Below are 12,063 nucleotides of genomic sequence, written 5' to 3' on the forward strand. Positions count from 1 at the left end.
TCTCAGGACTGCCAACAAGAGGTTTTTAATACATGATGTTTTCGGGTTTCAATTAGTATTTTACTGCACCTGTACTCCAAGGCTATTACACAGCACGTAAGTTCAAAGTCAAAAAGTACCCAATAAGCAGTAATTAGCAAATCTAGGGGTGCCTGGGTGGCTCAGTCAGTTAAGCGTCTGCCTTTGGCTCAGGTCATAGTCTCAGGGTCCTGGGATCGAGTCCTGTGTCAGGCTCCCTGCTCAGCGGGGAGTCTGCTTCTCCTCCCTCTGCCCCTCCCCCAGCTTGTGCTCGATCTCTCTCTCTCTCAAATAAATAAAATCTTAAAAAAAAAAAAAAGGAAAAAAATCTATGGATGCTGAGAATCTTTTTTTTTTTTTTTAAGATTTTTTAATTTAGTTATTTGACAGAGAAAGACACAGTGAGAGAGGGAACACAAGCAGTGGGAGCCAGAGAGGGAGAAGCAGGCTTCCCGCTGAGCAGGGAGCCCGATGCGGGGCTCGATCCCAGGAGCCTGGGATCATGACCTGAGCTGAAGGCAGAAGCTTAACCACTGAGCCACCCAGGCGCCCCTGGATGCTGAGAATTTTGATGTTGTGGGAATCATGCTCAAATTAACAAAGCAGTTAAAAAGGTGATCTTTGGGGTGCCTGGGTGGCTCAGTTGGTTAAGCGACTGCCTTCGGCTCAGGTCATGATCCTGGAGTCCCAGGATCGAGTCCCGCATCGGGCTCCCTGCTCGGCAGGGAGTCTGCTTCTCCCTCTGACCCTCCCCCCTCTCATGTGCTCTCTCTCTCTCTCTCAAATAAATAAAATCTTTAAAAAAAAAAAAAAAAAAGGTGATCTTTAACCAAATTTTCTTGGGGCATAGCCACACTGCTAGCTAGTGAGGAATATGCTCAGGCCCTTGCTAGCGACAAGAGTTTTGTTTTTAAAGATTTTATTTATTCATTTGAGAGACAGACAGACAGAGACAGAGAGAGCACAAGCAGGGGGGAGGGAGAGGGAGAAGCAGACTCCCTGCTGAGCTGGGAGCCGGACGTGGGGCTCGATCCCAGGACCTGGGAATCATGACCTGAGCTGAAGGCAGACGCTTAACGACTGAGCCACCCAGGCGCCCCTAGCGACAAGAGTTAAAGAAGCATTAAGACATACTTCCAAAAGTACCAGCACAATTAAGACTGACTTCAACATTTGGCAAGCCTAAATATGACCAAATCATTATGTGCCCCACAATCTACAGATTTTATTCTTCCATGTCAAAAATGAGATATATTTTCACCTGTATTTAAAACAAACAGACACATACCTTGGGGGATAAGCACCTCCTCTCATGTTGTAGTTATAGGTGGACTGCATCCGAGAGTAAGGGTCGACAGGCTTATACATTGGTTTTTTTCCAAGTTTCATGCACAGTGCATTTAGTTCTACAGTAGGGGTTATGCTTTCTGCAACACATAATCAACACAGAGAACTGGTTGTTTTCTGACATGAGAATGACGGTCACTAAAATCAGAAAGAATAGCATGCTTTCTACTAATTGGATTCATAATGCATTTCATGAAAGGATATAAGTACTACATTGCTAGGCGTCAGGTCAGGAAATCCAAGAATCTGCTGTGATTTCTAGATATTAATACACAGTCAACAGCACAAAATACACCATAAGAGCTATTACAGGGGCAACAACTAGCATAAGATGTTATCAGTGAAAGCCACACATTCCAGTTATTAGAAATCAGTTCCAATACACATCAAATTCCATGATTAAAAAAATCCCTGTGACTGTCCAAATCCTTTTACTGTTTGGGAATCCTTAGCCAGTATAACTCTGGCTGTACTGACTTGCTGGGCTATTGGCTTACACTTAGAAGTGTGTTGATGCATGCTATTTCACAGAATGATGCACTTACTAAGTACTAAGTGGATGTAAAGCACTGTGCTAAGGGATACAATTCTTGCCCCAGAGGATTCAAATAACACAAACACTCTCAAAGAACTACTATACAACAGGATGTGTGCTATAAGGAAAGGTGTGGAATCACTGAGGAGGAGGCAAGTAAATTGTATCTGGAGAAGTCAGATGAGGGCGGCAAAATATTCAGATATTTCCAATCTCAATATTTACATTGGGATTTGACCTGTGAGAATACTTGTTAGGAAAATTAGTTCTGTTTCCATATAAACAACAGCAAGTATAAGTTATCTCAGAATTATCAACTATAGAAAATACACACTGTTCATTTTCCAATTTTTTCCCCTCAGTTCATCCAGTTCATAAACTGTTAAAAACATGTAATGTAAAAGGAAAATCAGGCTGGAAAGAGCAGTGTCAATGCACAATCACATCTGAAAACAACACCTGCACATCAAACACAGAACAACACTAGCAATGGCAAAGGTCAACTTAAAGGCACACGAAAATCCACTTAAAAAGGCCTCTTTAGGCATTTTATGTACGTAGAGGAAAATAAAAAATGCCTTGATTCTGTACTGTAACTGGTTCAACTAAATTTAGTGCATGAATCAAATCTATAAGAATATCTTTGGGTTTGCAAAATCAGAGGGTCACAGAAGTAACCAGCTTCTCTCTTCCTAACATGAGAATTTTATTTTTTTATATGATTCATACAGTTGCATTTTAACATAAACTGAATCATCTTCAGAGCAGTTCTGACCCAGAAAATCTACCTGCAGTAGAGAATGAATCTGAAACAACACAGAGAAATTAAAAGCAACAAGAAAGGTGTAGCCGAGATCCCTCAGATTTCTTCCTGTGTACAAAGGGACTGGGATGGCTTCGTGTGTGATGACAGGTAACGTGGCTACAACGGAGCCACTCCCACCCACCGTGGCAGGTCAGTGGTTCCCAAGCTTTTACCAGATGCTCTTCTCTATCAGTCTTCTCCCTTCTCCGTGGGTCCCTCGTTTGAAGAGATATTGTCTACTAATAGTATTTAAGTGATAAATATTTATTTTCTCATTCTGTTTAAGGATCAGGAGACATGAAACTGACAATCAGCGTTTCTGATCAATGTGTTATAACTGGTATTTCCACACTGGGTTGAAGTGATCCCAGCTAAGGCCTACATTCTTGGCAATCTGTGCCACCTTATCGAGGAACAAAAGGTATTTTCTCTAAGCTTTTCGGAAACCTTGGACATTGTCTGGTGACACCCCCCCACCTCTCAGGACCTTCTCTGCAGATCCTCAGGAATCACGGGACCAGAGACTGGGAACCAATGCTTCAGATTTACAGTATGGTTAAGGATTCTGAAAAGGTAAGTGTTTGCCACTGGTAGTGTAGAAACTGTGCTTTCAAAATCAACAAGTTAGTTAAGAAAGAATTCATATACATACTGAACGGGTACCTCTAAACCCACTTTTGAAAGGAACCTGTCTTGGCCCACGCATAATACCTGGATTCCTTCCTTCGCTACGAAAAGGGCGGACTATGGGTTTAGGAAATTTTGTTCCTTCCAAAGCTTTGGCAGCAGCTGTGTGCTGGGCTTTTTTAATACTAGTTCCTTCAGCTTCCCAGTGCTGATCTCCAAGTGTTAGCTGTACTGTAAACACCTACAAATGAAAATTGTGAGCTCTCAATTCATGATACCTGATGTTGACTATAGTATGTCACGTTGGACCTTGAACATTTTTTATGGCCATGGTTTAAAAGGCCTGATTATTATCTTGGCAATTTATCCCTTCACCCCCATTTTTTGTTGTTTCTATAAACACCAAAAGATACATATATCATTGACTAGCATTGAACAGCATTCTGTGACAAAACTATGCTTTGAAAAATGGGGGTAAGCATAGAGATTAAGAAAAGTTTTCCTGCATATATTAAATATTAGACGTTGATTTTTTGGAAGTCATCCAAATAGAAACTGTCTTCCAATTACTTCTCATGGAAGAAATATAGCAAACTTGATTTAGACACATAGTATCTCATATAAATTAAGACGTTCGTTTTGATGTTCTCATGCGTTTGTGGTCTCTTGTCTGAAAACACAATCCCAGGAGGACAAACACTTGAATAAATTTGGGAATGTCAGCCAGGCTCTAAAACGCTGCCTTCGACTTTGCTAAGATTACTCTATGATTCAGACACTCCCTCCACCTTCAGAAGAAAATCTGATCCACAGTAAGCAAAGATCAAGAAACGTTTCTGAACTCAAGGAGGCATCCAAAACAGCTAATTTTGTCCTCAACAAATGCTGACAATGGCAAACCTCTTTATTCCTTCTTAAGTATAAAGGTAACCCAAATACACACTCCATTCTTAAAATTAGGTTATGTTAATCCTATCAGAACTGAATTAATACTCTGTCAAAAACTATGACCCATCATGCCACAGTGATTCTCTAACTTTGGTGCTCATCCAGGAAACTTGGTAAAATACACAGGCCCATGGATTTTGACTGAGGAGCAAGAGGGGAGACCGGAGCAAGTGTATCTTTAATAAGCTCCCCTAGTGATTCTGACGCACTATGAAGTTTGAGACTCACTACTTTGGAATTTAGCAAAACCAACGGGAGCTTTTATTTTTCTGCTTTTCTTTATCACAGGCTATCACTCTGTTTCATCTACAAATAATGTACAGGAGAAATGCTGATGTGAATGCATCTACATCATCTGAAAATGTCCAGACCACAGAAATTTGGTGCCTAGAGGGACGGGTGTGCCTTGCCTTCACAGATGATTTTTCTTGTAGGTCTTAACTTCAGGATTCCCTCAGTACACAGCTTCCACTAAAGGGGAAAAATTAAGAAATCCTCACCCCACTGGAACCATTAGGGGGTCCCCTGAATTAATGCTGCAGTTCACAAGGGTACTCATTCAGCACCAACAGCACGGACTCAAAACAGTGGCTGGCCTGAGCAGCCAAACAGCAGGAGCCTACAGTGCTGTGCAATCCCCAACCTCCAGGGCATTTCATGATCCTTTCACAGAAAGACGCTGAAGGGGAAAAGCTAAAAAGCAAAGAGTTAATTTTATCAACAGTCTCGCCTTTCTCCAGCACTTCCCCCATCTGCGCTGTTGTGGCTCTGCTGCCTCCCACGTGGAGGGCTGGTAGCGAGGTCAGAATCTAGGTTTTCACAGAATTCAAACCATACCACACCACCGACTTTTTAAAGAGTCTAACAGTCACTTAGGAGGGAATAACTTTTCCTCTTTGAATAACTTGAAGGTTAAAAAAAAGGGGGGCAGTTACAGATTGAACACACAGCCAAATGACCTACAGTACCACTGAAGTTTAAGTGAAAAAGTACGTGTTTCAAAAAATACCAAAAACAGTTAATAAAGGGAATCCCAAAGTTAAGGTCTGCAAAAAAAATCCCGCAGAAGAAACAGAACAGTTATAGAAAATCACTAATTGCCTTCCAAAAGTAAAGAAACACTTCAAATACGATCATGCTTTAGAATAAAACTAGCTTCACATGAGTAGAAATTTCTGTGTTTCTCAAATGCCTAATAATAATAGCTACCATTTCTGCAGCATTTAATAATCGCCAGGCATTGTGCTCCACACTTTAACATACAGTCTCTCATTTAATTCTCACAGTAGGCCTATATGGGTAGGTCTTATCCCCATTTTACAGAGGAGACTGAGATTCAAAAACAGCAGTAGCTTGCCCAAGGTCACACAGCTAGAAGCAGCTGAGATTTAAACCCACATCTGTCTCACACCAAAGGCGACTCACCTAACCACACTATGGTGCCTATTTAGGACTGTGGTCGATGTTGTTTTTAGTCAAACGAAAAGGGAAACTTGGTAGGTATATCATTCAAGGCTTGAGGTCTGCATGTCAAGAAAAGTGACGCATAAAGAGACCAATAACTCATCCTTAATAATATTATCTTTACTGCAAAGCTAGGATCAGAAATAGGAGACCCGATTCCTTCTCTCTGACACCATACCCTCTCTCACACTGCAGCTGCAAAGATAAAGCCAGATATGCACACATTTAAGTTCCAAGATTTACGTTAGCACAGATATCAAACGAGCTTCAAAGACTGAATTCCTGAGTAACAAATAGTAAAAATTTAAATTACAGTCAGTCTTCCATTCTCTAAGATATGGGGAAAGACAAGGATAAGTGAAATCAGAGACAATCCAAAGGACTCACTCTGAGACTAATTTCTACCCCTCATCTTCAAACCTTTTACCTGGATTGCTGACAAGTGGCAAAACGGATTTCCTGTTCCCTCCTCTCCCTGCCCAGTCTAGGGTTCGTGCAAACAAGCAGGAAAGGAGCCCGAGGCAGGCTGTAGCCAGGAGGCCCAGAGCCTGGAAAACTCGCAGGAAGTCATTCACAGGTGCTTGGGAATTGTCTCTACTCAGAGTCCTAAACACAACCACACACTAATTGGAACTTTAAAAGCCATATATCCCAAAAAGAAGCATGTCTTTTCTTTGACCCATCCTGCAAGGACGAAGAGAAATGACTTGCCAAAAATCTGTACTTTGGCATCTCTTGAGGACAGCCTCAGTGGTTGGGAAGTACGTGTTCTGAGCCACAGCACCACTTAGAGCAGCATAAAGACAGCAAACATTCCTGGTGGGGTAGAAATGCACAAGCAGTATGGGCAATATTTACCTTACAGTGAGCTGGACCTTGCTCACGCAAAAGCTTATACTCAGGCTGAATCTTGTTGAAACGGGCTAACTCATTCACAAGACACATTGGGGTTTTCTCTTTGGGGTGTGCCATGCTAGAAGGAACTGAAAAATAACGTCAGAGCAATGAAGTCAACCAGCAGTATACAGGACTGCTGCTCTCCCGGGGACGCGAGAGAAGAGGGAAAACGGAAGGTCTAAGGAGTCAGAGCAGCGGGGCCGCACAGCCGCAAACCACGCGGGGGCGCCCGCCTGAAGGCACGGCTGGGGTCCGCTCTGAGCCGGCCGGAGCCGGGGAACCTGGGAGAGCGGGTCTTCCGAAGAGAGCGAACCGAGGTCAGGGGCATAACCAAACCATGGCAGCAAGCAAGATGTGAAATCAGATGAAGCACTGTTGTTACAGCCAACCGCGGGAGTAACACGGAGGTCTGGTGAGCACAGACACACTGGTTACCACAACGGCCGTCAGCTGGACCCTGTCGGTTATTGCACAAAACTCAACGTGCCAATGCCATTTCTCAAACAACGACTGTCGTGTTCCACACGGCTAACTTCTCGTTCCTGGGGCATCCCCTAGTCTTATCTCCAGAGGCTGCCACCCTCAGACCTTATCTACTTCTGAGAATTATACAAGTAAAATAAAATGGCCTTGGCGGGCAGGAGTTTTACAAAGTCAGTAGGATGTGGATATAAGAACGCATTAGAAGAAAAAGCAGTAAATCCCAGAGGACTGAAACAGTCTGTGACATTTCCTCTGAAGATGGTCTCCAATGACAAATGTGGGGAAAACTGAATCTGTTGGGTATTATGACAAGTCAAGATAGCTCTCCAGTGAGCCAGTCCAAGGAAGCCTAGAGGTAGGGTGACAGATGCCGTGCAGCGGAGAGGGGGATGAGCCAACACTCTAAGAACAGATTTATAAAGGAAATGAGAAATGAAGGAGGAAATGCAAGGGAAATTGTCAGGTACAAGGGGTTGAAAGAATCTGTTAGAAGGTGACTCTGCTATGGAGACACCCATGTTGGCACCCCATTTAATTGGTTTTGCCACTATGGGGAAGGGTTGGGAAGTAGAATATTATTTTCAGGATTGTTTATTTTTCAGCTGTTTCAAGTCTTTTCTCATCAATGAGCACATTTATTTGGAACTTTTTTTTTTTTTTTTTTAAGTAATCTCTACACCCAATGTGGGGCTCGAACTTACAACCCAGAGATCAAGGGTCGCATGGTCTTCAGACTGAGCCAGCCACATGCCCCATCAACGAGTACATTTAGTTCATCTTTATTTTCCTAACAGTCAGATTTAAATGCTTCTGAACTTATTCCTCTTCAAAAATCTCTGCTTCTTTGTTCAATTTCTAATTGGTCCTCACTGTGATTTCTGAACTACCTCTGGAATCTCAATTTAAACTGACTTGTTTAAAATAAAAATTAAATGCCAACGCACTCTCCTGCTTTCCGGTAAATCTGGCTGCTCCCTTGCTTGGGATATAATCTTACAGACATCTAAAACAAGGGCTTACACATACAAGAATTCTTTGTCAGTTCTGGGAAATAATTTTAAAAGGAGAATTTTCCCATACAACAATACAAATCCAAAGTGGTATTTACTGTTCAATCCTTTCTGCTGGCCGCCACTTTATAATAAGCTAGGTTTTATAGTTTAGTTTTCAATTCCCTTTCTTACACTTTGAAATGGTCTGTCAACTCAGGCCTCCGACAACCCAGTATACAACCGAGTGTTTTACATCTGGAATAAAGAAGCATGGGTGTTAATACTGTCTTCTGGGACGCCTGGGTGGCTCAGTCGTTAAGCATCTGCCTTCGGCTCAGGTCATGATCCCAGGGTCCTGGGATCAAGCCCCGCATCGGGCTCCCTGCTTTTAGCAGGAAGCCTGCTTCTCCTTCTCCCACTCCCCCTGCTTGTGTTCCTGCTTTCACTCTCTCTCTGTCAAATAAATAAATAAAATCTTTAAAAAAAAAAAACAAAACTTTCTTCTGCTTCTTGAAGGTAATGTGAGAGCTCCCTACATCTGCAATCTACTTATCAGATCAAAAAACAGGCTAAGAAAACATTTGAAAAAGAAGACACTTGGATTCATACGCTTACCTGCAGCTGCACTGGTGGGTGTAAGAGATGCAGAGGGTAAAGCAGAGTTTTGAATAGGTCTACCTGCATTTTCAGAGGGCAGAGAGCTAGTAGTAGAAGGAATACTCATCAAAGGCTGGGAGAGAAGAGACTGGTTCTTGTTCAGTATTTGGCTCCCTGAGAGAGCAGCAGATGGGTTCTGAACTTGCACTTGAACTTGAGACATGGTCACTTTCAACAAAAGTGAACAACTGCAGGTAAACAGCTTTCAGTGCAGGTTAATTCAGTGCTATGAAGTCTAAAGTTCTACCTAAAAGTTGTAAGGGAAAGAAAATAAAAAGGTAAATTATAGAGGAGATATGTAATTGCCAATATTCAGTCAAAATCGGTGTCACCTACTCAAGAATGAAAATAGTCCCACTGAGCCTGTAGCTCCACCGATATATCAGAAGTGGGTTTCCCCTCGGTCGCAGTGAGGTTCCTGGCCTTATGACTTTCTGACACTGCTTTTAAATGACTTGCAATACCCGTCTGCTCTGCATGTTTATTTTATAAAGAGCATCAGTAGGGCTTAATGATATTCCTTGTTGAATATTAAGAATTACAAACTACAGCCTATATTCAAAATGGCCAATTAAAAAAAATAGGGAGAGGCCTTCCATACTATATGGATACAGTAAAGATTTCTGGCCTCAAAATTATCAGAAGCTGAAAGCACACTGGGTTCCTAAGACCATTAATGGGTGAATGTCAACACTGCTTCCACCGAAGGTGCTCAGACTGGCACCCTTATAGTTTTCCTTTAGGCTGACTGAAGAAACACAGGAATTTCTCACTTTTGCTGTTTCTTTTCCTTATGATGGTAAAAGATCTTTTTCCTATGAGGTTTGTTGAGATGGTCTCATTTAGTTACAGACCCCAAACAAAACTTGCATCTACATCAATATACAGGATCCTCAGAAATTATTTGAATAGTAAAGAACATTCTATAGTGTTTGTACGATTAAAAGCAAAAGTGGAGAAGATGAAGAAGAGAGGAACAGATTTCAGATTGGTAATTTCACTGGTGTGGCTGGGGAGTGGAACCCGGGGAGCAGAGGAGACTATTTACCTCATCTTCTAAGTTCCAAAGACATTACTTCTAAATACATTTAAATTTTCTTCATAAGTCAAAAATAAGGACAGTTCTGCTTATGTTCAGTCATCCTTCAAAAAGCTGAAAATGTTTAACCAAGTCAAAAGTACTCCCAAAATAACCAAGAGCAACAAAGAGTAGAAAAAGCCAACCAAAACAGAAACCAGCAACAAATCAGAAGTTCTATTAGAGTAATTGTTACTTAATTTTTTAAAAAGTCTCAGAGTAATTTTTAATTAAAGCTGGACCTTTAAAAAGAGATGAATGACCAGAGCAATTAAGTTACTTGAGAAGTTCTGGCACATTCTCTCTTGCTGAGAGCAAAAAGAACTGCAAAACTAAAAACAACAACCCAAACACCTCAGCTCAAACATGACTTTGGATACAGAAACATCCCCTTATTCACCAAAATCCCCCATACTGCAGTTGTTCCTTGTTTTCTTTTGGAGTCGGAACAAAGGAACAGAGGAGATTCACTAAGACTAGGTAACTGTCCTGGTAGACAAGTTGCCAACAACAAGAAACAACTCCAGAACCATTCAGAAATCAGCTAGGACAGGGACGCCTGGGTGGCTCAGTCGGTTGAGCGTCTGCCTTCGGCTCAGGTCATGATCCCAGGGTCCTGGGATCGAGTCCCGCATCGGGCTCCCTGCTCTGCGGGGAGCCTGCTTCTCCCTCTGCCTCTCTGTCTCTCATGAATAAATAAAATCTTAAAAAAAAAGAAATCAGCTAGGACCTTGTTTCATTGTTTTGATTTCCTTCAGCTGAGAAATAGAAATATTTCTCTCTCAGTGCCCCTCAACCCCCCTGCACTCCCTTCTCCCCTCTCTTTCTAAACTCTGTCTTGAGGGCATTTTTCTACCAAAACAAAACAAAACAAAACAAAAAACTCACCTATAGTGTACTCACAACTTCACACCACCAACCACTAGTCACAGGTCAAAAACTATGCCAAAAACCAAGTGTCTAGACTCCAGAGCCTACGTGCACCCCAGAGGCAGCAACCCAATCCTGCCCTCGGTTGCTCTGAGGGTATGAGACTGAATGAATGAACTAAATTTAGAAAGGGTGGGGCCCAGAGATCTATTCTGGCCCCTGCTGAGCAGAGCAGGCCCACAGCCAGCAGGTCCGGTCACAGACTTAAATACAGATTTTCTACAAGCTGAAAAAGGGAACAAATGGCCTTTAATTAAGACTGCCCCCAAAATGTTACCTTGAGTTCACCTGGAGCTGTGTCTCTGTAACTGGGAAACAAGTAGTTCAAAATTGCAAATAAAAATTTCCTAAAACCCGAATACGGCTGTACTCATCTACAAATTTCTTTTTTCTTTTTTTTTTTTTTTAAGATTTTATTTATTTATTTGACAGAGAAAGACACAGCGAGAGAGGGAACACAAACGGGGAGTGGGAGAGGGAGAAGCAGACTCCCCGCCGAGCAGGGAGCCGATGCGGGACTCGATCCCGGGACTCCAGGATCGTGACCTGAGCCGAAGGCAGTCGCTTAACCAACTGAGCCACCCAGGCGCCCCATCTACAAATTTCTAATGTCCACCGTGACCAATACCAAACAGCACCCATTAGCCCATGAACGCTCCTATGTGTCTCTAAGCCTGAAAAGAGAATTAAATGCAGTGGTTCTAAAGAGGGGACAAGTCAGTTCTCCGGAGTGGTCTGGATCCATTATTTGGCTGTCGCCCACTGGAGGATGGGAGGAGTTACTGGTATCTAATGCACAGAGGAGCCAAGGATGTTGTTTCGAGTACACATATACTAACCCACAAAATCTCACTAATAAGTAGCTTATATTCTTAAGAAAATCCCCTTTTTATCTCAAAAGGCTCTAAGAAATTGAGGCTAATATCTTACCCAAATAGACGCTCCTTTCCCAAAGAGAAGCCAGGCAGCTAACATAGTTATAAATGGGGTAAAATATATTATTTACCCACATAACTTGAACAAAAAATAAAGCTTTTCACTACTGCTATTTATAGAGTGCACAGCAGCATTCAGGGGAATCAGGGAATTCTGGAGATACCACTTCTGTACAGATTTAGCACCTGTTGCTCAACAGTACTACCCTGTCCTGAAGATGAAATCCTTCCATGAGATCGTGTCTTTTCTTTTGAGCCTATCTTTAAGGGTTACTTGCTGCCAGATAAGTTAGGGACTCCAAAGAGATTAAAATGATTTGTCAGTCTTCTTATAAACGAATAATATT

At 42.2% G+C, this 12,063-nt stretch overlaps 1 protein-coding gene across 11 annotated transcripts in view; it reads right to left on the reverse strand.

Annotated features, from left to right (window-relative positions):
- STAU1 (staufen double-stranded RNA binding protein 1) overlaps positions 1-12,063 on the reverse strand; it is a 91,339-nt gene that overhangs the window by 29,009 nt on the left and 50,267 nt on the right. For 5 of the 11 annotated variants that reach the window (XM_054510154.2, XM_045885928.3, XM_045885927.3 and 2 more), the window contains 4 exons: positions 8,732-9,020; positions 6,603-6,727; positions 3,417-3,573; positions 1,307-1,445 (listed from right to left, as the gene is read on the reverse strand). In XM_054510154.2, the coding sequence (XP_054366129.1) occupies positions 1,307-1,445; positions 3,417-3,573; positions 6,603-6,727; positions 8,732-8,936 (626 nt within the window). In that variant the 5' untranslated portion in view covers positions 8,937-9,020. Of the gene's footprint in view, positions 1-1,306; positions 1,446-3,416; positions 3,574-6,602; positions 6,728-8,731; positions 9,021-12,063 lie in introns of those variants that run through there. The other 6 variants (XM_045885933.3, XM_045885932.3, XM_045885935.3 and 3 more) reach the window with 4 other exon arrangements.

This window comes from Mirounga angustirostris, unplaced genomic scaffold, assembly GCF_029215605.1.
Source record: "Mirounga angustirostris isolate CCGP_5_RB_7025 unplaced genomic scaffold, mMirAng1.0.hap1 SCAF_10, whole genome shotgun sequence".
In the NCBI taxonomy this organism is placed as follows: Eukaryota; Metazoa; Chordata; class Mammalia; order Carnivora; family Phocidae; genus Mirounga; species Mirounga angustirostris.